Genomic DNA, 25,924 nt, shown 5'->3' with positions numbered 1-25,924 from the left:
CTTCAGAGGTTAGCCACAGACAAAAACACACAGGACTGGGACCTGCTCTCTGCATCTTCTCTCAGATTGTCAGTCTCTTCTCACCAGCTTGCTGTCTTAGACTACTCCTTCCAGTATGGGCTAAGAAGTCCTCCTTGCTATGTCCCTACAGTACTGTGTGCCTCAGCAAATAACTTCTTAACTTTGTCCCTGCAGTGAAAGCCAAGAAGACAGACACTCCTGTGCACACAGTCAGCCCTCTAAGCCTGGATGCCTCTTAAACCTGCCTGCTCCCTCTCTCAGGCAGGTCGCTCACTGTATCACACAGACTGTGTGGCTGCTCTGGGAAGCAGTGCCAGCGTCACAGGACAGTGCCCAACGTCCACTGCCCTAATTACTGTTTTTGGAATAAATTTATGAATGTGTATATTCTAGACTACTGCATAGAACGAGCAAGTCCCTGGGCAGAGATCAAACATGGGAAGAGGGTGGGAGTCACGTGCCACCTCTTTACCCTGTTGCCCAGCTCGCTCTTTCTGTGTCAAGAAGGCTGTTCTTACCTCTGAAAGCAACACTAGTTACAGGTCCGAACAGGCCATGCCGCCTCTCCTGGGTATTCTTAGCAAATTTATCCTTCAATAAGGTTAGGTAGATAGGAGTTTAAAGAAGGTAACTTCTGGCTTATTAACTGTCATGCTGTAAATTAAATAGATACCATCTAAAGCTAAAACAAAGTTAAGAAGAGACCCATCTTCCCCCCTATGAGAAAGTGCATACAGATTTTGGGTTGACTGCCACAAAACAAAACTCTGGCTACTTTCAAATGGGAATGAGCTAAAAACTGCCTCGTGAACTAAGAGCAGTGGTGGCTTCCCTCTTTATCCTGCTCTATCCCTCTCCCTCCCTGTCCAGATGCCATCACCACAGGTTCTGGGCTTCACATCCATGAGCAACAGATGAAACCCAGCATTGTCTTCTGGCTGTAGCTGTAGAGACAGTGATGGAGCGGGACAGAACAGAAAATACACAACTTCACCAACAGAGCAGGGTTTTCACTTCAGCTGTTCCTGGGGGGCAAAACAGCTCCAAGGAGAAATGTCAGCGTGAGCTCTGGCCAGTGTCTCCACTCATTACAGCGCCCCGGGTGTAATCACACCACGCTTACAAGATTCCACACACCTGGTCTCAGGGATGCAGTGGGGAGACAGTCTTTCCGTCCTCCTTCCTTTCCTTCACTCACTGCGTAAGCACAACCTATAAGTTTCAGTGAGTGCGAGTAGAATGAGGCTTGGAGAACAGGAGAGGCATTTCCTGTCTACACCACATTTTGAAAGTGACAAAGATCTGCAAGACCACAGGCTGATTCCTGTTCGACGAGGTAGAGTGCTGCTTCCATTAGCTAGTTACAGACGAGAGACACCAGGATAATGTTTCCGTTCATTTCCCTTCCTGTAACCCATGTCAGTCTTGACCTTGCCATGTAGCCAGCGCAGCCACCTGATCCTCCTGCTCTCAACCCCTGAGTGCCAGGATCACAGGCACACGACAGCACAGCTGGCTTGGAGTTTCCGCTTCATCTTTCACTGTGCAAGCCCATCATTTCTCTCTAACTCACACACACATACACATTCTCCTTTGTGTGTGTTCATGTGTGCATACTGTAACTCACACTTGCTAAGGATTCATGAACTAACAGAATTTTTTCTTTTTGGGCCTTAGGGGTCAAAATCAGGGCCTTTAACCACGAAGTATGAGGTTTCCAAGTAAGCTACACTCCACAGCTAGAGTCTCAGAGATCCGCTTCATTGAATGCATGCGGCCCAGGAGCTCCTGTTCTGTAGCAGACAATGAACTTTAACCCCTGTCCCTCCTGCTTCTAGCTTCCAAGTTTTGGGATTACGAGGGTAAACCAACACACTGAGCTTAGATTTCTCCTTACAAAGCTGTAACTTAATATTAAATATATTTTATTATTTATTTGTGTGTAGATGTGTATCTGTGTGTGCCTGAGGTCAGATATATATCCTACTGGCTGAAGCTGGAGTTACAGGAAGCAGGGTGCTGACTAATATGGGTACTGGAAATGAAACTTGGGCCCTATGCAAGAACAGCGCATGATCTTAACTACTGAGCCATGTGTCCAGCCTTTAAACCGACTTTTATTGTTAATTAATTTTAGGCTTATAGAAGATTTTAATATAGAGTCCCGATATTCCCCTCACCCCATCTTCCCAGTTATTAGCAATTTATATGAATAGTGATATTGAGTAGGGACATAGTTTAGTGCAGACTAGAACATGTAAATCAACCCCTGGCCCCAAAAGGAAAAAAAAAACAGCAACAAGAACAACACGGGGACCATGATATATTTGCCAAAAGCTTCACAAGTTGTGTTGTGCTTGAGGTAGGCTCTTGCTCTGTAGCCCAGGCTATCCTTAAACTCATGATCCACCGGCCTTGCTTCCTAAATGCTGGATTTTAAATATCTGACACTAAGCCTAGCCTAAGTTGTTTCTTGAGTGGTTGGTGATTGAGTCTAGGGCTTTTCCTGTGCTGAGTGCTGGGCAGGTGCTAGACCGCTGAGCTACATCCCAGCCCTGTGGATCTTAACTAAGACAGAAAACAGCAAACCTTTCTTTTTCTTTTCTCTTGTATTGTATTGCATTGTATTGTTTTGAGACAGGGTTTCTCTGTGTGGCCTTGGCTGCTCTGCAGACCAGGCTAGCCTGGAACTCAGAGATCCACCTGCCTCTGCCCCTTGGTGCTACAATTAAAGGCGTGCACCACCACCCACCTAACACAGATGTTTCTTAATTCTCATGTGTACAACAGGTTTTCCATAAGAGCTGTGTTTTGTTGAGAATTTATAATTCATTTAATTCTATGAATTGTCAGGTCATGGTGCACGCGTCCCTGAGAACTCCATCACTGCACACTGCTCCTCTAGAGAAGCTTGGTGACTCAGCCAGACCCTTCTCCCCACGTCCTTTGAGTCACTATTAGCCACAGTCCCAATATCCATTTCCTGCCTTCCTTTTTGCTAACTAAACTTTGATTCTGTTCCAAGCAGAAATGTGCCAGCTAACTGCAACATGGAGATACCTTACAGTGGGGAGTGGTTAGGTGAGCATTCTGGCTAATGAATAAAACAAAAGTAAGTTGGGGTGGGGTAGGGGTGGTGATTCTAGGAAACTGCCCCCCCCCCCAAAGGGTGTAAATGTGCCTAGAACTGTCTCTCCTGCTATCCTTGGTTCCTGAGACTTGACAAAAACAGATCCTTACTTGTTGAGGCCACGATAGTCAGGCTTTTAAAACAAGTTCATGCCACATGAGCTCATTCAGGCCAACCCGCACCACAGACAGGGCGCATGAGAAGGCGGGCAGGCAGAGAGGCGCAGCTGAGGGTGACGATCAGGGAAGTGGCCCTTTGGAAGTTCAGCTGCCGGGCTGAACAATGGCAAGGAGGTACTGATGGAGGAAGCATGGCTGTGTGAGGTGGGAAGAGGGTGACTGAGAGTGCCTACATGTACAAACAGGCCTCCGCAACCTGACACGGTAACTATAAGCATGAATAAAGCTGTTCTGTGTGGCAGAACAATCACTCTCACAATGGCTTCCTGGAGGTTTGGTTAAATACTGATGTGCAGGCCACAGATGAGTCTGTGTGTGCCAGCAAGTGAATTATTAATGCAGGCTCTATCTGAAATCAGCTGGGAAGGCGGTTCCATTAGAAGCAAGAAAGAAATTAATTTGAGGTCACTTGATCTAGGCACACATTCGGATGCATAAACTTTCTTCCTATATTAGCTATACACCAGGGAGAGGTCCAATCAAACCCCCTGAAGGAAGAAAAAAGTGCCACAGTGGAAGTATGGACTGAAGTCAGGCCTGGCAAGGAAGCCAGTCTCTGACATGAAGCCTCTTGTGCCTAAGCATGAACAACGGAGTGAGTCAGAAATACCACTCACCAGAGTTCAGACTGCAGAGCACGGTGACTGCACTCCAAGCTCACCTTGGAACCTGCCCCGCGAGAGTGCCAGGACTCAGGGCCTCGGTAAGCCTGTGTGGTTTTCCTGAGTCAGTTACCGTGCAACTCTAATGCACTGCAGAGACTCTAGCTGGAGATGCAAATGATGAAAACTCTGTTGACCAGCTCATATCTAAGAAAAGGGTTGAGCTGGACCTGTACAAGAAGACTGGATATCAGGACAACGGAAGGAAGGGGAGGCGGGCTTACCTCTGTTGCTTTCTGGCTGAGTCCCCGAAGCAGCAGCACAACTACGTGGACTGCAGCTCTGCGCACTTGAACATCATTGTCTGTCTTAGCCACAGCAATCAGGCAGGCTGTCACCTAGGAGGGAGATGGGAGAAGTCAAGAGGAATCAGGGTTGCATAATTACCTACAGGCCTCCAACTGTCTCTCTCAGTCACAGTCCTCAGGAGCAGTCTGGCACTTGGGAGGCAGAGGCAGGTGGATTTCAGAGTTCAAGGCCAGCCTCGAAGTGAGTTCCAGGACAGCCAGCGCTACACAGGGAAACCCTGTCTCGGAAAATCAAAAAAAAAAAAGAAGAAGCTGAGATTTAGTGGCAGAGGTTTGGTATAGACAAGCTTTCCTGGAAAAGGTCATAATCTGATTGGAAATTCATGGATGGAACCAGGGAGTTTTTGAAAAAAGGAAAGGTCAAAATGCAAGATTCTCTCTAAACCTAGGGAAAGGGTGTTAGGTGCTCGTCTTTCGGAACTTCACATCAGAGGAAGGAGGGACTGGTCATGGTAGGTGCTAGGACCTAGCTAAGGAGTGTCAGTTCCCGGCCAGATGTTCTTAAGCCTCTGTGCAGCACAGGGTTAGGAGGAGAGAGAGACTCCTTCCCCTCTGCTGCCCACCCAGCCCTGCAAACCTAGTGTCCACTCTGGGAAGTCAGCACAGCCAGTTTCAAGTACGAGGACCCGAGTGTGAAATGTGCCCACACAAGAAGGAAGGAAAGAGAAAGAGAAGGTGGGGGAGGGATGGGGATGTGGGGAAGGGGAAGAGAGGGGGGAGGGAGAGGAAGAGAGAAAGGAAGAGGGAGTGAAAGAAAGGGAGAGGAGAAGGGGGAGGGTGAGAAGGAGAGGGAAAGAGGGAAGGGGAGGGGAGGGGGAGAAGGAGAGAGAGAGAGAGATTGATTCTGCCTGAGTTCCTTCCTTTGTGGAACAGATCTTTTAGCACTCAGGCCCTGACAATTGTATCTCAGAAAGGAATCTACTTGTAAAACATGGTGCTGTGGGCTGGTTAAATGGGTGGAGGCATGAGTTACTGAAGCCTGCCGGCCTGAGCTCTATCTCTGAAACCCACAGAAAGGGGAAAGGGAAGAACTGACCCCTGAACACTGTCCTCGGATACACACACACACACACACACACACACACACACACACACACACGCACGCACTGGTGCCATATATACATACCTAATAATTGTATGTAACAGAGCAGTGTGGGGCTGGGGGTAGCACTGTTGGTACTGCAGGCTGTACAGGCATGAGGACCTGAGTTTGAAGCTGGAACACACACAGGAGGGAGGGGAGGAGGGAGGGGAGGAGGGAGGGAAAGGGAGTGGGAGAGGGGGAGGGGGAGGGGAAGGGAGAGACAGAGAAAGAGAGATTCTCTAATCCTGTACCACCTAACCTACCACTGTTTGTCATAATGCAGAAAAATACTGTAAAACTTCAATAAAGAGACAACCAGCTTTTCTGAAGCACCCATGCAAGTTTCAAGATGACAAGCAGGACTTGTGTGTCACGTGGTACTAACAGACTGTGAGTTTGTCTAAACTGTTAAGCTGGTTTCTCACATAGTTTTGCTATTAGGTTTTCATTGTGTGCTTGCACTTCTTGGCTAACAGTGGAGGGAATTTTAGCCGTGATAAGAAAATAGCCAGATCGTGTATTAGAAAACATGTATAAATACTTATTATGTTCAAAGCATGGAGAATGCAGGCACAATGAGGAAACTGGCTTGTGTAGAAATTTTAACTATGCAGGTTGTATTTTTCACAGCTTTCAAACAGTTGGGCAGAGTTCAAAGTATCTAATTAATCAGTGATGGCAGAGAGATTAGAAGGAGGAGGCTTGTTCTGAAATATAATTGCATCTGCCATGCGCTGGCATTCTGTCAAGTCGCGCATCCATTACACAAACGTGCAGTTTGGAAGGGAAGACAAGCCCTAGAGAAACTGCAACCTACGGAGAGCCATTGTTCAGTAAGATCCAGTAAGCTACTTCTCTGCTTTGGACCTAGAACTCCCAACCCAAGGCCAGCAGGAGCAACTTCCATGCCCCTGGCATTAACGGTAGAAGCATTTTAGTCCTAGGAGGAATTCCTTGGACCACCTCCAAAGAGGCAACAATATAATAGCTACCTCTACTTTCAAGCTTAGTATTTACAAGATAGGAACTGAAGGTGGAGAAACAAGTTACAGCTAGGCTGTGTCTTTCCAGACACATGAAAGTTCTCCAGACTTTCATAACATAGGAAGCCAACCCAGAACAATCTCCTAAGCCAAGGCTCCTACATGCTTGTCTGTGCCTCTCAAGGTTTAGCTTGAGAGCCATGATTCCAGTTTGGGCGAGCATGGTTCCCCTTTTAGAAGCCTACTGGTGCCTCCCTGTGCCTCAGTTCTCAGTGAGAGAGCCTGGCTCTCACTGTTAAGCTAGCATTTGGATATCCAGGGAGAAGCATCCTGCTTGGAAAAGGGCTTTCTCTTTACAGTTAATTCTTCAGTCCCTATGGTATCTTGAAGGTAAAGTGGAAAGAACTGTGTTCCTCTAGGGACTGCTGGGATGGCAGGCCGCAGCAGGGCAATCACTGCCTGGGACCTGAGAATGGAAGAGTCCCATGGACCTTCTTCAATACCTCTGCCACCAGGACCACATCCTTCGAATATGCAATGGCTTATCAAGGCCCTGAGATTTTTGTATGGCCTTGTGCTATTTAAAGGCTGAAATAGCTCCTTTCGCTCAGGCCAGGCCTAAGGCCCAGCTTACATGCAGCTTCCTGTAGGCTGCTGCCATGAGCTTCTGTCTGACACAAGACACAGGGAGACTGCAAGGCTGTCTGTCACCTTCTACCTGTCTAGTCTGACCAGCTACTCCATGGCTTGTCTCTCACCTCCAACTCCAAAGGACAGGCCCATTGTTGCCTTCCATCTCTAGAAGTCTCGCTGAACCACAGACATGATGTAAGATCTTTACTAATTTATGAATTGGTATAACACCCCCACTTTCCAATTCTACGTTCTCCCACAGGACAGAAATCATTTTGTGTTAATCCATGACACTTGCTCCAAGAGTCAGTGTACGAATTCTAATAAACAAGACTGCTAAAGGCTTTTTCTTCACAGGTTGAATCATGGAAAACCATCATTCCCCAAAGAGCTGGCACACACCAAGTATAAGTAAGACTATGCAAACATAACCATAACCAATCAAATGGCAAAATTGCCAATAACCGACTTTGGACCATCCAGGAGGGAAGCCACTGGAGTTGGGGTATGAACCAAGAAAACACGACTGCAATATCCCAGCTGTCTTTCTTCCCTTCCCCAGAGCTTTGTTTGTTACAATTCAGTTAGTGTGCTAAAGTGTCTGACGCTCAGTCCACTGGGGAACTGCAAGCCACCATTTGCTATGAGCTCACCTGACTCACTCAGTCTGCTAGGAACCATGATGGCGACCTGAGCTTCTTCAGGGCTCCCCAAGCATTAAGGTCTCCTCTCAGGTACCCTGCCACGTAGGAAACTACACTGATGGTGGAGAACCTTGAGTAAGAATACCCCCAAAGACTCTGGCATTTGAATACGTGGTCCCCAGTTGATAGTGCTGTTGGGACCCTCAGCAGGTATGACCTTGCTGGAGGAAGTACATCAATGGGGGTAGGCTCTGAGTGTTCACCTCGCAACATTTCTAGGTTGCTCTCTTTATTTTATGCTTATGGTTCACAATGTGAGCCTTGCTGGATGTGCTGGCTCACACCTCTGATCCTAGCACTTGGGAGGCAGAGACATGCATATCTCTGTGAGTTCAAGGCCAGCCTGGTCTATAAAGAAAGTTCTAGGACAGCCAGGGCTACATAGAGAGACCCTGTCTCAAAAAAAGAAAAAAAGGAAAAAGGAAAGAAAGATGAAAAGCTGTAAGCCTTCAGCTTCCTGCTACCATGCCTTCACTCCACCACCAGCTCTCTCCAGTTGTAAGACCAAATAAACTCCTTCATACAAAGGTTAATTCAGTCATGTTTTATCACAGCAATAGAAAAGTAATTACTATAAACAGTAACCTGGTACCAGAATTCACAGCTCAAGTATGTGGAATTTTGCACATTTCTTTAAGTAGACTGTTCAAAGGCCTTTCGCCTGGGGCACACCGAATTTGCTGGATTGAGGACAGGCCTCTTCCTGTGGTGCACTAAGATCACATTACTTCACACAGTGTGATAAAGATGAAAGAGCCTATCAAGATTTGGTTTCAAGCAACACAGTGTTTAACATGAACAAGAAAGTGTGGAAAAAATGATAATGTACGCTAAACAGGCCAAATCTTGACATCAACAAAGAAGAAAAACTTGAATTCCCAGTATGAAGATGGAAGATGAACCTCTTCTCTTCCTTCCCAACCAGTCAACACCATATGAAATACAATATGCTCCCAAACCTGGACCACTGACAAATCCGGACACTTCTCTTCAGATGCTACAGCGAGAGGCAAATGTCCCCAGGCAGAGGGCATCAGAGGAAGTTTCATGGCTAGTCCAACTTTCTAACAAAGTAGATTGTGCCTCTTCTTCCTAGCACTCATCAGTATGACTGTGCCTCCTCTTCCTAGCACTTATCAGTATGACTGTGCCTCCTCTTCCTAGCACTCATCAGTATGACTGTGTCTCCTCTTCCTAGCACTTATCAGTATGACTGTGCCTCCTCTTCCTAGCACTCATCAGTATGACTGTGCCTCCTCTTCCTAGCACTTATCAGTATGACTGTGCCTCCTCTTCCTAGCACTCATCAGTATGACTGTGTCTCCTCTTCCTAGCACTTATCAGTATGACTGTGCCTCCTCTTCCTAGCACTCATCAGTATGACTGTGCCTCCTCTTCCTAGCACTCATCAGTATGACTGTGTCTCCTCTTCCTAGCACTCATCAGTATGACTGTGCCTCCTCTTCCTAGCACTCATCAGTATGACTGTGTCTCCTCTTCCTAGCACTTATCAGTATGACTGTGCCTCCTCTTCCTAGCACTCATCAGTATGACTGGGCCTCCTCTTCCTAGCACTCATCAGTATGACTGTGCCTCCTCTTCCTAGCACTCATCAGTATGACTGTGCCTCCTCTTCCTAGCACTCATCAGTATGACTTCACACAGGGTCCCAGCTTTGTGCTCGCCCTTTGTGCTTGGTCTACTCAATCATTTTCTTGTCATCCATTTTATACATTTATTCTACTGATATTTCTTGACAGAAAGAGTCCTTTGTCTCTATACGTTAATGTTCCTTCTCTCTCAGTGCCGGAGGCTAGGTACCTCTCAGACAGGAGGTTTCAGTAGCCTTCCTTAAATGCTGAAGAGCTAATGAAGATGTCACAGTGATCTGGAACAAATCAGATCACTGCATTTCTTCTGCTCTGTCTGCTCATCTCACACAAAGGAAAAGCCCAAAGATGACGCAAGCCCTCTGTGGACTCTCGACCCCCTTTCCAACGCTGGCTTCTACTCTTTCTCTTACCCTCCCCCTCTTAGGTCCCTACCTAGAATGCTATCCTCCAGGTACATGGAGAACCTCTTCCCTTACATCTTTGCTCAGATGTCACTTAACGGAAAACTTTGCTTGTCCATGTCATTTGTGTTCAACAACAAACTGCCTCTTATCTCAGTAGGTGTAACTTCCAGGTGACTTGCCGTTGTGCGTGATATATTTATTTATCTACTCTGTGTGCCTCATCTCCAAAGTGTCAGATCTATGAGGACAGAGATTTTTCCTGTACTCACATCTGGCTCTTACCATCCAGCACATAGCTTGGCTGTAGGCCCAACTGGCAGAGTATATGTTCAAAATATGTGTACTGAATGACTAAGCAAAATGACCTACTAAAGAATCCACAGCTGCTGAGTGGTGATGGTGCACGCCTTTAATCCCAGCACTTGGGAGGCAGAGGCAGGCGGATTTCTGAGTTCAAGGCCAGCCTGGTCTATAGAGTGAGTTCCAGGACAGCCAGGGCTACACAGAGAAACTCTGTCAAAAAACAAAAAAACAACAACAACAAAACAAAACTCCTAAAAACAAAACAAAACAAAAAATCAGCAGCTAAGCAGTGTTTTATTAGTTATCTCTTTCATTGTTGAGACCAAATGCCTTCCAGGAACAACTTAGAGAATAAAGATTCATTTTGGCTCAGAGCGTAAGAAGGAATGCAGTCTCTCACTGTGGAATGGCATGGAGATAGGAACATGAGGCAGGTTCACATTGCAGCCACAGCTAGGAATTAGACAGATGAATGCAGAATTTCATCTTATCTCCCCCCTTTCTCTTTTCATTCAGTCTGAGACTCCAACCATGGGGTGAGTGTTCTCTTCTCAGTTAAACCTCTCTAGAAACATCTCCATTGATACCTCTGAGTGTGCCTCTAGGGGATTATAAATCCCAGCAAGTTGACAAATGAAGATTAACTACAAATATACCTCCATCAGACAGAGATCTACCTCTGCCTGCGGGTGCTGGGATAAAGGTCTGTGCAAACCACTGCCAGGCTAAACACACTGCTTTAAAAATCACAATATTCCTTAAAATCACAACCACCTTCTGTCCTCAAAGAGTAAGAGCCATCTCATAAGGCAAAGTCAATTCTTCAAGGCTCTAAAGTCTTAACAGTTCTACCACTATTCAAGTCTCATTTAATACTTAAGGCAATCTCCTAATGTGAGCCCCACAAAACAAAACAAACAAGGAAAGAAAAGAAAAGGAAAGAAAAGAAGAGAAAAGAAAAAAGGAAAACATACGTCTAAGATACAACGGCACAGGCTAAACACGCTTCCATAGGGAAGAATGAGAGAATATCCAGAAAAGACCAAGCAAACCTGAAACCTCAGAACAGAACTAAACCCTACCTCTCCATCTGGCGCCTTGGGACCCTTAGCGACATCATGTATGCATGGAAGCCCCCATCCTCCAGTTCTGTCATATGCAGTTCTCCCTTCAGCTGAGTCTGCTCTGAGCCTGAGCTCAGGGTCCTGTAGCTCCAACATCATAGGTTTCCATTTCAATTTAGATTCCCCTTCATATTTTTTCCCAAGGGCCTGTGATGTCCTCCCTGCAGGGAATCCCACCCCACCATGCACTGAAACCTTGGTGCATCCTCGCATGACAACTTGCATTTTGCATGCCTATGGATGATGTCATCAAGTGTTGCTGCCAGCCTGAGACCCAGAATGCCTCTTCTATTCAGTTATAGTGGCCTCTGTGGGACCTTGGCAGCTGACCGTTGCCCTTCTCTGGGTGGTCAGGGTTACCACAGCAAAGGCTCCACTTCTTGGTATCAATTGTCTGTATTCGTTACTTCCCTTGTGACAAAACACTTGACAGAAGCATCCTAAGGGAGGAGGGATTGATTCTGGCTCATAGTATAAGAGACTACAGTCCATTACAGTGGGGAGGCATGGCAGAAGATGACTAAGGTCCTCTTCCCTCTGCAGTCAGGAAGCAGGGACATATGATCGCTAGTGCACAGCTGGTTTCCCCTTTGTCTCTTTTTATTCAGCCCAGATCATGGGACCACCACATTCATGGCAGGTCTTTCCTTCTAAGCTCAATCTCCTGGAAATTACCCTCACAGAACCAACAGCCAGAGAGGGCTAGAAGTCCAGTCAAGTTGATAATGAGAGTGAAGCATACTTGTAATTCAAGTATCTTGAAAGCTGTGGCAGTCTCAGGAAAAAACAATGGCTAGGAATACAGCTCGTGGGAAAGACTTGCCTTGCATATGCAAGGTTCTGGGTTCCATCTCCATCTCTGTGTGTTTCTCTCTCTGTCACACAAGCACACATGCACACAAACACACATGCACACATGCATGCACGCAGGCACGTGCAGCGTGCACAGCAAAGATCCCCCTCTCTTTTCATGTGAATGACTAAAGAAGAGCTGGGAGGATGAAACGGTAAGCCTGGCAGGTCTCCAAGCGTGTTCAAACTTGTCGTCCACCTGAGGTAGCTGCTTTGGCACTGATGACAAGGCAAGCGTGGGATGCTACAGAAGAAGAAAATCTAAGAGGAGCAGGCAGAAATTATATGGGAGGGAAACAGTTTTTCAAATCAGAGAGAATACATTGCTGTCTGAAGCTCCCCCCCCCCAATTCAGGCTCTATTAAAGCAAGAGCTGCTGCCTGTGGCTTTTCTCAAATGGCAGTACTGTTTCGTTTCAAGACACAAAGGCAATCTTGTAAGTAAACTGAAAACATTTGCAAGGCAATTCAGGAAAATGGTAGAGAGGGTGAATCCTGGAACTGCCCACATTCAAATCCCAGCCCTGCCACCTGCTCCCTGCATACCTTGGTAACTTGTTTAGTCTTTCTGTGCCTCAGTTTCCTCTGTTAGCACTAGATCAGTTGGCATATGTAAGGTATTAACTGCCCGCTGTTATGACGACTTTCAAACTTGTGGGGACTAGCCTTCCCAGATAGCCTTACTGCCCTCTGCAGTCGCCGTTAATCAGGTAACACAGTGCCCACCACAGGCCAAGAACTATGATAGAAACTAGAGCATAAAGAGGGTAAGCAGGCAGCACTGTCTCTCTGCTTTCCTGTTTGTAGATCAGTGTGACCTCATGCTCTTGCTGCAATGTCCCCACCGTGACAGCCTGTGAGCCACATTAAAGCCTCTCTTTGATCAGTGGCTCGCGTGGGTCCTGGGGTTAAGAGCTCATCAGGCTCTGACCCAGCACCCGACCTTCTGAGCTGTCTCGCGGGCCCAGCCCTGGAGATTCTTTACTGTCTGTCTCCTAGAGAAGCATTTCTAGGAAGATAAGCACTGCTGTGTACTCTGAAGAATGAGATGTCTCGGGAAACTGCTTGGGCATGTAGTAGGCTCCCAAGAAAAGCCGTTGAATAGATCTTACATGAGACACAGACGCCGCCTCATCACACTGCAGTAAAACCAAGCAACAACAACAAATAACCAACAACAAAGAAGCCCACGGGATCCATTTGCTCAAGTGAAACAGGTCAGTAAAGGGTCAAGCTGGGCCCCAGCCCCACTCCCAAGAAGGCCTGGAAATGTGGTTTGCTGTCAACATGTCGGGGGGGCTCCAATAATGAAAAGAGAAACAAAATCCGACATTTCCTAGGTGTTACAAAAGATAGCTCACTCTGCTACATGCTGTGACATCTCTAAGTGACAGGGACTAGGCCGGGGATGGAGGAAGCAAGTGGTCTTCACGTTTGGGTTCAGGGACCACGATGTCCAGGGACTGTTTGGCCTCATAATTTTACAGTAAGTATGGTTCCTGGGGGTTCCGAGCTGACCACCTGGTGCCTGTGTGACCAAGAAGGGCCATCAAAGAGTATTTGTCTAAGACTTTTTTGGTAAATAGAAATGACTCCCAGAAGTTCCAGACAATGAAGAAAAGGTCAGTCTAGCTCAACCTCAAAGCTTCTTCAGATTTGTCAGCTGCACCAGAATCTTTCCAACAATTTACTAGTTGTTTCTATGCACGGGTGAGGAAAATGGAACTTGAGACTCTAACTGCACGGGCCGAGCGCCTCTTTTCTAAAATGCTTGGGACCAAACTGTTATGGAGTTTAGGTTTTTTTTTTGTTGAACATGAAGTTTAATTATATTTCATATAAATTTTAGACAGTTGGTCAGAAGATAATTCTATATACCTTTTTGTTTGTTTGTTTGTTTTTCAAGATTGGGTTTCTCTGTGTAGCACTGGCTGTCCTAGAACTCACTCTGTAGACCAGGCTGGCCTTAAGCCTGGAGATCTGTCTCCCTCTGCTCTCAAGGGCTGGGATTAAAGGTGTGTGCTACCACTGCCTGGCTCTATACAACATTTTAAATAATTTTATGGATTGTACCAAGTTTCATGGTATAGAGAATTTTCTAATTGTGACATCATATTGGCATCAACATTGTGGATTTTAGAGTAGAGATGTTCAATTTGAAAGACATCTTTCAATAAAGAAACAAATAGGGAAAGTTAAGGTAACAAATTACTATGACAAGTATATAGATTATTAGGGAATCAATAATTAATAGGATCCCCAAAGGGCTCTGTGTCCTACCATAGATCTACTAGCACATATATGCTTGATTGCTGTACTATCCACTAGAGTTAGGAAACAAGCCCAACCTAGATGTCTATCAAAAGATGAATGAGGAAAGAAAATGGGTTGAGCACACACACACACACACACACACAATGAGAAAATATAGATGAGTTACAAGAAAGTGAGTTGAACTGAAAATTATCTTGAAAAAAAGTATCTTACATTTAAAAAGACAAATGCTGCAGGCTTTTTCTCATGTTTGAATCAAATATTTTATTTTTATATATGTGCCCTGTACATGTGTGTACATGTTCATCTGCCTGCAAGCTTGCATCTCTGTGTGTGTGTGTGTGTGTGTGTGTGTAGAAATCATGAAATTAAAATAGGGACTGTGAAAGGTAGAAAAGAAGGCCATAGGTGTAGTGTTGGCTATCCATGCCACTAAGTGCCTTCCCTGCTGTGGGCTCCCTTTGAAAACTTTGTAAACCCTCAGGGCAGGAGAGTGGCAAGGCCACACCTGAGGAGCTCCAGCAGCCAGGCCCCTCTCCAGACCTCCCTAACTGTCAGAACGGTATTTCTAGCCTAAGCAACTATCACAAAAGTCATCTCCAGCTCCTTAACAGGACCCTCCCCAGATTATGCTAATTTATGGTGAAAAGTCTGAACAAAAGCCACCAATCCCTAAATACGAAAACCCATCAATCTCTGAACTTCTCACAGAAACCCAACCATTTTTTGAGCATGAAAACCCACCAATCCTTGGACAGGAAAACCCACTAATCCCTGAGCTCCCCCAAGCTCAGGATTTGAAATCCCACCAATGCTCATGCTAGAAAGCTCTGCCCTTGAAAGCTCCACCCCCTAAGAGAGCTCCACCCCCTAAGAGAGCTCCACCCCCGAAGACAGCCTATATAAAGGCTGTGTGCGCTCAGAGCAGAGGGTGCCATCCCTGGATGCCTCCTTCCACACTCTGGACCCTCCGATAAATCTTAGGAGATGTACTGTCTCATGAGAAGCCAGGAAGCACTGAGGAAGGGAGGAAGGGAAGAACAGGCTGTGGCTCCCGGGCTCAGCAGGTGATTCCTCCTCTGGGAGCTGCAATACCTACATGAAAACCTCCTCATGGAAAGCTTTGTTTAATATTTAAAAATAAATACAGCTTCAAAATGGACTAAGTTGAGGAGGGGGAGTCTAAATGGACAGCCCAGTGAGGTTAAATGACTGATCTGTCCAGTCAGAGGAAGACAGCAACAGATGGGAAAGACCACAGATCTGACTCAAGATCCCATGTTATCACAGTCTCAGGGAAAACAACTCTGCATACAGCACCTCATGAACCACGGGGCCCAGCAGGAAGTGCAGGCACTGGCACAGCTCTCCCAGGTTGGCTAAGCTGCTGGCCCTGTGTGCAGCATCTGGATCTCTCACTCCCCGCAGGAAGGTGTGGATCAAAGGTTCCCGGTATTTCGAGACCATGTCCCCTGTAGGAAAAGAAACATAAAAATCCTTTAACATTTCAGCTCCGCACTGGTGAAACAGAGCCACTGCCATGGCTGCATGCGGCCTTACACTCTGCAGTGGACATAGACAACCACTGAAAGTTGTGCTCAGGGCTCATGATGGTGCATGTCTATAATATAGCACTGTAATATAGAGGATGAAGGAAGTTCCTGTGTTCAAAGTCAGCTTGAACTCCACAGCTGGCTTCAAGGCACCCTCTGTTAGATACGCTAATGTTCTTTAGATATAAAAATTAATAAAGCATCCTTTAAGAGGCCTAAAGTTTAGATGGTGGGTGCAGACAGACAAGCGCTGACCACTGTGGTCTTATCACTCTCCATGCGGGTCTGTGTCTCACTCTGCCCTGCCACAGTCTGTTTTCAGCCTAGAAAACAGAACATACTCAGGGCTGGAGACAGAGCTCCGATGGGAAAGTACTTGCCTGGCATGCACATAGCTCTGGGTCGGATCCCTAGCACTGACAGAAACTCAGTGTGGTTGAGAGCTACAATCCCAGGACTCAGAAGAGGCAGTAAAGTCAAAAATTCAAAGTGATCCTCAATTAGATAGTAAGTCCAATGCCAACTGAAAATACAACTGAAGGAAAACGGACCACATAGTACCATGGAGATGCTCTGATCAGCTACTCATTTATTTATCCATTTAGTTAGAGAGGCTCTGATCAGTGATTGATTGGTTGATTGATTGAAGCAGTTTCTCTGTGTAACCCTGACAGTTCTGGAACTTACTGTGTAGAACAGGCAGAGCTCAAACTCAAGAGATCTGGCTGCTTCTGCCTCCTGAGTGCTGGGATTGCAGGCGTGCCCACCCCTGCCCGGCTCTCATCAGTAATCTGGTTTCTTTTCTACTGAGAACAGAGACAGCATTCTCTTCATGAGGATAAGCACCATTATTGTGTTTTATGGGAAGGGCATTTTGCCTGCATGGATAGCTGTGTACCACATGTATGCAGTACTCACAGAAGCCAGAAGAGGGCAGTAAATCTCTTGGAACTGGGGTTACTGATAGCTGTGAGCCACCCTGTGGGTGCTGGGAACTGAACTCTAATCCTCTGGAAGAGCAGCAGAGTGCTCTTAACCACTGGACCACCTCTCCAGCCCGCAGCCAGTACTATTTCACCCAACCTAACCATGGTGTCCCTGGAGTGACCCTTCGCTGTCACTCATGACTCAGCTCACTTACTATATTGTTCATTGCTCATTCCATACTAAGGATATGAGACAACTGACAATAGCTAACATTGAAATCAGCCATTATGAATATAAATTTTTGAGACAGGCTTTCACACAGACCAGGCTGTCCTCAAACTCCCTAAATAGTTGAGAACGCCCTTGACCTGATCCTCCTGTCTCTTCCCTCCAAACACTAGAATCACAGACATGTGCTCCCTATGGCTCTCGGCTTATGTGGTGCTGGAGAGCAAGCCCAGGGCTGTGTGCGTGCCCAGAAACATTTCTACCAACTGATCGACATCTCCAGCCCCAAAATAAATATTTTACAACTCCACAGTGAAGACTGCAGACATCCCGTGCTAAGTATAGTTATTGTAAATGAATTCAAAATTTAGTTTAGTAATTCTCGGTAGCTAAGTCAGAAAGGGAAACATAGCTCTCATTATCCAATAAAGAAAGAACAAAATTCACTGGAAGAGAAAAGCTGAAGGATGAATACTAAGGAGTGTCTCATCAACTCAATCAGCAACTCGTTTTTTGGGGGAGGGCTGGGTGCCACCGGCAGGGCTGATAATTGAACTAAGGCCTCACGCATGCCAGGCGAGCACTCTACCCCTGAGCCACATTCCCAACCCTGCTCCAGCAAAGCTTGAGCACCAACAATATCACAACGATGTTCTTAAATACAGCATGAATGGTGCGTGCTGGAGAGGTGGCCCAGTGGCCCAGTGGCTAGAAGTTTGCACTGCTCTTGCAAACCCTAGGACCCACCTCAGGAGGCCAACAGCCGCCAGTACCTCCACTTCCAGGGGCTCCAGCACCTGGAGAGATTATTGAAACTTCCTGCTTTGTAAACTGTAGAGTGCTTCTGTGCAGGTTTTGCATCTAACAGTACAAAATCCAAAAAAGCTAAACATGCCAAAATATAGGAAATGAATATTTGTATATTATTTTTAAAAGATTTTACTACTTTAAAATTATATGTATATGAGTGTCCATGTGCACGGATATGCACCACAGACTACAGAGGAGGGCGCTGAGTTCCTTGCAGCTGGAGCTACAGGTGGTTGTGAGCTGCCATGTGGGTGCTGGGAACTGAATTTGTATCATCTGAAAGAATGGCAGACAGTCTTAACCACCCAGTTACCTCTCCAGCCTCTTAAAAGGTTTTTTATCTTGACTCAAAGCATAGACTAATAAAGCAGCTTCCAAATTAACTTATTTATTTATTTATTTATTTATTTATTTATTTATGGGTTTTGTTGTTTGTTTTGAGATGGGGTCTCCCTATGTAGCCCTGGCTGTCCTGGAACTCACTCTGTAGACCAGGCTGGCCTCGGACTCAGAAATTCACCTGCCTCTGTCTCCCGAGTGCTGGGATTAACGGTGTGCGCCACCACTCCCTGGCTATTTTCCTTTTTTGAAGGAAAATTTAACTGAGTCAATAGCTTGGTAACCAGCACAACTCTTATATTTTCACATTCTCTTTTTAAATAATGTATTCATTTCTTTATGTGCATTGGTGCTTTGCCTGCATGTATGTCTATGTGATGGAGTCAGATCTTGGAGTTACAGAGGGTATTGAGCTGCCATGTGGGTGCTGGGAATAGTTCTTGTCCTCTGGATGAGTAACACACACACACACACACACACACACACACATACATACATACAAGAACTTGCAAAAAAGCTAAGTCATATTTAGATACCTGTTAATCTACTTAAAAACCAAAAATAAACCCACTATTTCTAGTAGAAGCCTGGGAGGATAGGTTATATGCTCAGTATTTCATACCTATTGGCTAACTCATTTAATTGTACATTTAAATCTGAGGCTCAGCTGGGCGTGGTGGCGCATGCCTTTAATCCCAGCACTTGGGAGGCAGAGGCAGGCGGATTTCTGAGTTAGAGGCCAGCCTGGTCTACAGAGTGAGTTCCAGGACAGCCAGGGCTACACAGAGAAACCCTGTCTTGAAAAACAAAACAAAACAAAACAAATCTGAGGCTCTAAGATACCCACTATTATTCCTTGTTATCTGCTTAAGCAACAAACCACACTTTTTTGTTTGTTTGTTTTGGTTTGCCACTGCCCGGCTGTGAACCACACTTACCCTACCCAGGCTGGGGCTTTCATTTCTTTGTTTCCTTTACCAAATGCTCCAATGTCTTCGTTGACTCTTCCTGGAGTCACCAGCCCCTAAAACCTTCCCGACCTTTTGTTTGGACAATGGAGCACAACACAAGCGCCCTACACCCCTAACCCCATCCCCACGGGCAAACATTCACTGTTTTATTCTTGTCTCCTTAACAATATGCATGACTTACGGGTTTCATGAAGAACAACTCTCAAATTTCCCACTCCTACTTTCCAGACGTTCTTCCTGCAGATGGTCAGCCGCAGCCTCAGACCCTCCTGGAAACTGAGGCTGGAGCCGCGCTACCTCCTCGGGCGATTCCCCACATCTCAGGCAGGAGAACACAGTGAAGCCTGGGTAGGGCCTAGTCAGCCTGTCTGTTCCAGCCTACATCTAAGGGCTTTTACTTCACGACATGGTAATATCACCTGGCTATCTGCAACTCTCTTTCTTCCCTGAACTCAGCAACCACCTTCCTAAGTTGTATGTTCAAGGAAATTCTGGAAGAATTTAAATTTGTTTGAACAACTTCATAAAAAGTTCATAAAAAGAAAGTACTTTAGTAGGTGAAAAAATATTAAGCCCACAGTGCAAAGAAAGCAGAGAAGATTTAACCCTGTCTTGGACTCGGCCGACTAACAGTGTCAAATCGTCAAAACCACAGTGTTTCCTGTGACTAAGTCAGTAACTGCAGAAAGGAACAAGTACTTCTCAGGCTGGATTCCCATTACTGAGACAGGCACAGAGCGGTAGGGCCATGTGACACTGCAGACGCCTGCTGATCCAAGGGGCAAACAGGAGACAGATGGTAAGATCTGATCTGTCGGGGGCTGGTGAGATGGCTCAGTGGGTAAGAGCACCCGACTGCTCTTCCGAAGGTCCGAAGTTCAAATCCCAGCAACCACATGGTGGCTCACAACCATCTGTAATGAGATCTGATGCCCTCTTCTGGTGCATCTGAAGACAGCTACAGTGTACTTACATATAATAAATAAATAAATAAATAAATAAATCTTAAAAAAAAAAAAAAAAAAAAAAAAAAAAGATCTGATCTGTCACCTGCTAGTCTGTCCTTGCTGTGATAAACTGACTTGTTACCACGTGTCCCAGAGTCAACACTGCAATTCTGTCAAGGTCACGAGAAAAATCAGTCCAACATGGCATATCTAACAGGCAGGATTTCCTCTTTAAAAGCCATTTAGAAAATTAAACAATTTAAATGTAATTAACTTTTGACGGAATTCATCTTTTAAAAAAATCATGGGTAAATTTTGATCTATTAACAATTACTTTTTGGCCTTGAATGTCCCAGTGGCTGGGGGGGAAACCGCTTCTTTTCCAGTTTCATTCTCCTTCCCTTTGCACACAGCTGCTGATACAGAGGATTATGGGGGAACACGCAGGTGCAGTGCAGGCTGCGCAGCAATGAACCCGTGCCGCCTGCTCCTGAAGCTGCCTAGCTGCAAGGCCAGGATGCTCTCTACCCTTGTTTAAACAACCAAGATTTTGAGGTAGATTAAACAAAACAAACAAACAAACACCTCTAGCCTTGTGTCACAAGTCACAAAAGTAAACTTGAAAAGAGGTTGCTCCCAGGCCACCAAGGGACTTTCAAAAGCTGACTGGTTCCCAGGCAGAGGTCTCCTTCTTTCTGACACAGGGACACTTACTTGGCTCCCCATTAAGAACAGTAGGAACTTCCGTTCTGAAACAAAGGGGCATGAACGTGGCCAACTGACTGCTCCACTTCTCTGACATTTCAAGGTCCTTATAATCTTCATACTTCTTTGTTTAACTTTATAAGGCATGGGCAGGAGAGAGGCAGTAATAACCACAGGGCACAATGGGCGGGAGGGCCTTTAGTTCACGGACAGACACGAATCTGCACTCAACAGCCTGGGCAAAGGGCTGGGGTCCTTCTCATCCTAGGCCGTAGAGAACAAGAGTCTCCACTTTTTGTTGTTGTTGTTGTTTGTTTGTTTTTTCGAGACAGGGTTTCTCTGTATAGCCCTGGCTGTCCTGGAACTCACTTTGTAGACCAGGCTGGCCTCGAACTCTGAAATCCGCCTGCCTCTGCCTCCTGAGTGCTGGGATTAAAGGTGTGTGCCACCATGCCTGGCTTGAGTCTCCACTTCTTTCTTAGTTTCACAACTGAGAACTTGTGATTTCCTGACCAGAGGGGAGGGCTGGTAAATGGCCCGTGAGCGCGCAAAGGCTACATCCTCTGTTCTGATGGGGCTGGTCGGGCAGGCAAGTCACAGCAGTCACGGGGCAGGGATGCTGGGTAGTCTCTAAATGGATTCCCCCACTGGTGTCCACATGTCAGGGCCCACTCTTCTCCCAATGGCTGGTGACCGGCCACCAGTGTTTTCCATTACCTCGTCGCCCTCTTTCGTGAGGTGCAGTAACCAAGAGGTGACTGACCCTGAGCCCTGGTAAGCTAGCTGAGATTTCCAGGCTCCTTCCTGATTTTGTTTCAGGGCACCTTATTGCTTTATCACATGGACAACCTAAGAGAGAGCGATTCAGAAGCAGACTGAATGCAGACTTTGACAGGCTTCAGTGAGACCTGGCAAGTTCCTCATGTGACAAAGTATTAAACACACAGTGTAGACATGTTGTTGGTACCAGTAATGTATCAAGGATGTCTCAAAGATGCTGCAGAAACACCTTACCTCCAAATATTCCTTTAAACATTTTTAAATAATGTGTATATGAGCATGTCTGTGTGTATGTATGCAGTTGCCTAAGGAGGCAGAGTCCCTGGGAAACAGAGTTACAGGTGGCTGTGAGCTTCCTGAAATGGCCCTGGGAACTCAGGGCCTCTGGAGTCTGAAAGAGGGTTACACACTTTTAATTGCTAAGCCATCTCTCTAGCCCCCTTCCAAACATTTCTACTACGGAAATAGCTGAGTGTTTAAGGCACGGATTGGCAAATAGTTTCTGACTAACTATCCTGCTTCAGGACCTAGTTAACCATGCAAAATCCATTCCTATGGATTAGACAGCCCACCAGGTAAAAATGTAAAATAATCCTGCAGTAATACAATTGGAAGCTGTCATCTACACAATAATAAATGCCTTACATGTTTTTGTTTGTTTGTTTGTTTGTTTGTTTTTTGAGACAGGTCTCAAAAATCTCTAGATACCTCAGGCTGGCCTTGAACTTCTGATGCTTCTGCTTCCACTTCCAGAGTGCTGGGATCACAATTTATATACTGCTGGGGAGGGAACCCAGGGCGTCATTCATACTAGGCAAGCATTCTACCAACTGAGCTATATCCCTCAGCCCCAGAAAATCTTAATATACCTCCCACTTGCTTTTTATGAGCTGTGAATGAGAAAGATTTAAAGGTGGAACAACTTTTAAAAACTGATTACCTACACCTGATGGTCAAATCTGCATTAAGATTTATACAGAAAGATTTGAAACAGGAAAGAGAAGAAAGAAGAGGGCCAGAGGTGCCGAGGGAGGGACTGAGGTCCTAACTCATATGCCAACTGGCAAAACTCTGGGTTTTTTCCATCTCTTCAGAGAGCAGGGATGTACAAATTAGGAGCAGAGATCAGTATCTTCTTGAAAGAGCCAAACAATGTACAGGAAATTCTTTGTATCAGTGGATTCCTGGCAACCCAGGAGGCTACAGTCATGTAGGTTTCCCAGAGTGTGCAGTTATGTATTAACTAAGTTAGACATTCGATTAACTTATTAGACTTCAAATGCTCACTGACCCCCACCCCAGATGGGCTTCATCTGCACAAAGGCACTGTGTGCAGAAAGTGTGCAGTGAGAAACTGTACCAACAAGACAAACAGATCCTTTCTCCTGAAAAGGGTGCCCCAGGCAGAAACAGACTCCAGAAACTTACTTCAAGGGTAGAATTCAAAATCCAGAATCATGATCACAAGAATAAAATACCCAAGTTTTAAGTTATTTTAAAAGATGAAAGAGGACACAAAAGCTTAGACTTGATGATTTTTTTTTGCATTTGGTGATGAAAGTATTAAAACTATTTAGATGATTTAATGACTTTAATTTGCTACATAATTGTTCAAACTTGTTCAAGCATGCCAGGGGTTAGTGAGCTTCTTAATAGTGTGTCTGTGTTGTGTGTGTGCATGTGTGTGCAGGTACACTCACCTGAGTGTACATATGTGGAGACCAGAGGTTGATATTTAATGACTCCTTCTATTGCTCTCCACCTGGCTAGCAAGCTCCTGTCCTGCACACAGCCCTCCAGTGTTGGGGTTATAGGTATATGCCCATATGTGGCTTTTACACAAGTACTGGGGATCCAAACTCAGCTCCTCATAGTTTGTGCAAGTGTATCACAGCTGAACCCCAGCCTCCAGGCTTATTATATTGACATGTACAAACTAGGAAGTCCGTAGCCTAACACTAAGATCTTATGTTTAAATTATTAACAGGGGACCTGGAGAGATGGATCAGCAGTTAAGAGCACCGGCTGCTCCTCCAGAGGAGCCAGTTCCATTCTCAGCACCCACACTGTGGCTCTCAATCATCAGAACCACGGTTCAGGGATCTGACGTCCTCTTTTGGCCTCTACAGGCACCAGGCAAGCACACTGTGCACAGAGATAAATGTAAGCAAAGCACTCATTTACACACACACACACACACACACAACAGTATCTTTCAAGTGCTAAGAAATCAATTCTTACTAAATGAAGTTTGATAAGATAAAAAATTAAGTAGTACTTTCTTCCTAGAGGAATACTGTCTTTTAGTCCTATCTTTGGTTTAGTCATTTGCAATTTGAAAAGATTTCACAGTTGGCAGAGAGCAGAGTGAATCGGGTGCCTAAGTGCCTCACATTCTCTCACACACACAGGGAAGCAGAGTCTACATTGGAATAAGGGAATGGGTTGGGAGAAAATGTATGAGAACACCAAAAATAAAAACAACAGAACAGAATCCTGAAACATGCAGGCACAATTAGTTTGTTAACTTTAAAGAAAGGATGCCTTGCCAATGGCACCTGGTCCCTTCCAACCAGTGACTCCTTCACTGGTCATTTTAGAGAAAAACAACAATTCCTACTCACCCTCCCTTTAAAGAGATCAAATTCCGCTCTGAATGTATGCTATGCCGCGTTCTATGGGAAGAACAGACTGGAACCTAACATGGAATAATTCAGAATGAGGAGTAACGGTTGAGAAGCAAACAGTGAGGGTTGCTATGAGACACACTGTGAATTCGGGCAATGGCTCCCTAAGGGTCATTCAACAGGCCTGTCCACGAAGGTTTCTCACCTTGATCACATTCCACTCAGCGCCTGCTTCTCAGCTTTGCAGCCACAGGAAATTTGCAAATGACTGCAACTGTTTGGATGGGACTTTATTTGTGGGCACTGTAAACTGCACGAGCACAATTACAAGACCATGACACAAAGGACTGTTCTTTCTCCCCTTGCTTCCCAGCCGTTTCAAACTGAGAAATTCATTCTGAACTTACAAGACAGAAAATGGCAGCGACTTAGATTTAGCTTAAGGGCCACGGCTTGTGGAACTCTACCATCCCTACACAAAAAGCTCCCTTACTTTTTACAGAATTAAACCCCTACTTGCTGCTGTAGTCACCAGTGTACACTCTGCCCCTAAGACTTTATGCTATTACCAGACAGCTGTTTTTCTAATTTTACAGTATAATTTTAAAATTAGAAAAAATTTAAGCCGGGCAGTGGTGGCACACGCCTTTAATCCCAGCACTTGGGAGACAGAGGCAGGTGGATTTCTGAGTTCAAGGCCAGCCTGGTCTACAAAGTGAGGTCCAGGACAGCCAGGGCTACACAGAGAAACCCTGTCTCAAAAAAACAAAAAACAAAACAAAAAAAAAAAACCAAACAAACAAAAAAAGAAAAAAGAAAAAATTTAAACCAGGCAGAGGTGGCACACGCCTTTAATCTCCTGGAAGGCAGAGACAGGAGGATCTCTCAGTCTGAGGCCAGCCTGGTCTACAAAGCAAGTTCCAGGACAGCCAGAGCTATACAGAGAAACCCTGTCTTAACAAACAAACAAACAAATTCAATGTGTGTGTGTGTGTGTGTGCCTGAGTGTATTACATGTGCACCCAGAAGAGGAAATCAGACCCTCTGGAACTAGACCACAGCTGGCTGTGACCTATCACGCTGGTGCTGGGAACCAACTTTTCTTAATTGCTAAACCATTTCTTCAGCCCACTGTCTCAACATAATTTGGTTTTATTGTGTTCTTACCAATAATAAATTCTCTTATTAAAACAAACAGGCAAAGTCAGACTTAGTGGCTTTGCCTTTGGGAGGCTGAGGCCTGTTGGACTTCTGTGAGTTTGAGGCCAGCCTCTTTCACATATTGAGTTCCAGGACAGCCAGAGCTACAGTGAGATCCTGTTCCCCAAACCAAACCAAACCAAACCAAACCAAACCAAACCAAACCAAACAAACAAATGTTGATTTAGGTTAGTTTAGGTTAAGGGCAACATCTTTCTAACCTGAGTCTCTGGTCCAGTGTGGTTCTGAGGAAGCCACTCATTCTTAGAATCTCTTTCCTTTCCTCCAAAAATTGTAACCTCAGGGTTAGTAACTGTCCAAAGCAGCCGCTACGGGAAGACACACATCGGAAGTGCCTAGTCCAGCAGCTGGACAGGATGATCGCACACTTGATGACCACGGCTGCTTACTGGGAGAATGAGGAAATGTGAGGCTCTCACAGAAAAACAAGCCCACACGCCACAGTTAACTACCCTGACCAGGAAAGAAAGAGGTTGGGTCTAAACACTTTACCTGTGTAATCTGGTTTAATTGTGTAACTGCCCACTCAGGTAGTAGCTGCAA

At 45.6% G+C, this 25,924-nt stretch overlaps 1 protein-coding gene across 1 annotated transcript in view; it reads right to left on the bottom strand.

Annotated features, from left to right (window-relative positions):
- Nucleotides 1-25,924, bottom strand: part of Tango6 (transport and golgi organization 6) — a 168,372-nt gene that overhangs the window by 28,654 nt on the left and 113,794 nt on the right. The window contains exons 16-17 of the mRNA NM_173037.1: nucleotides 15,594-15,745; nucleotides 4,217-4,330 (exon numbers count right to left, since the gene is read on the bottom strand). Coding sequence (NP_766625.1) covers nucleotides 4,217-4,330; nucleotides 15,594-15,745 — 266 coding nt within the window. The remainder of the gene's footprint in view (nucleotides 1-4,216; nucleotides 4,331-15,593; nucleotides 15,746-25,924) is intronic.

Source organism: Mus musculus, chromosome 8, assembly GCF_000001635.26.
Source record: "Mus musculus strain C57BL/6J chromosome 8, GRCm38.p6 C57BL/6J".
Classification (NCBI taxonomy): Eukaryota; Metazoa; Chordata; class Mammalia; order Rodentia; family Muridae; genus Mus; species Mus musculus.
The sequence above is the reverse complement of the archived record's forward strand: the minus strand, read 5'-3'. Positions and strand labels throughout refer to the sequence as shown.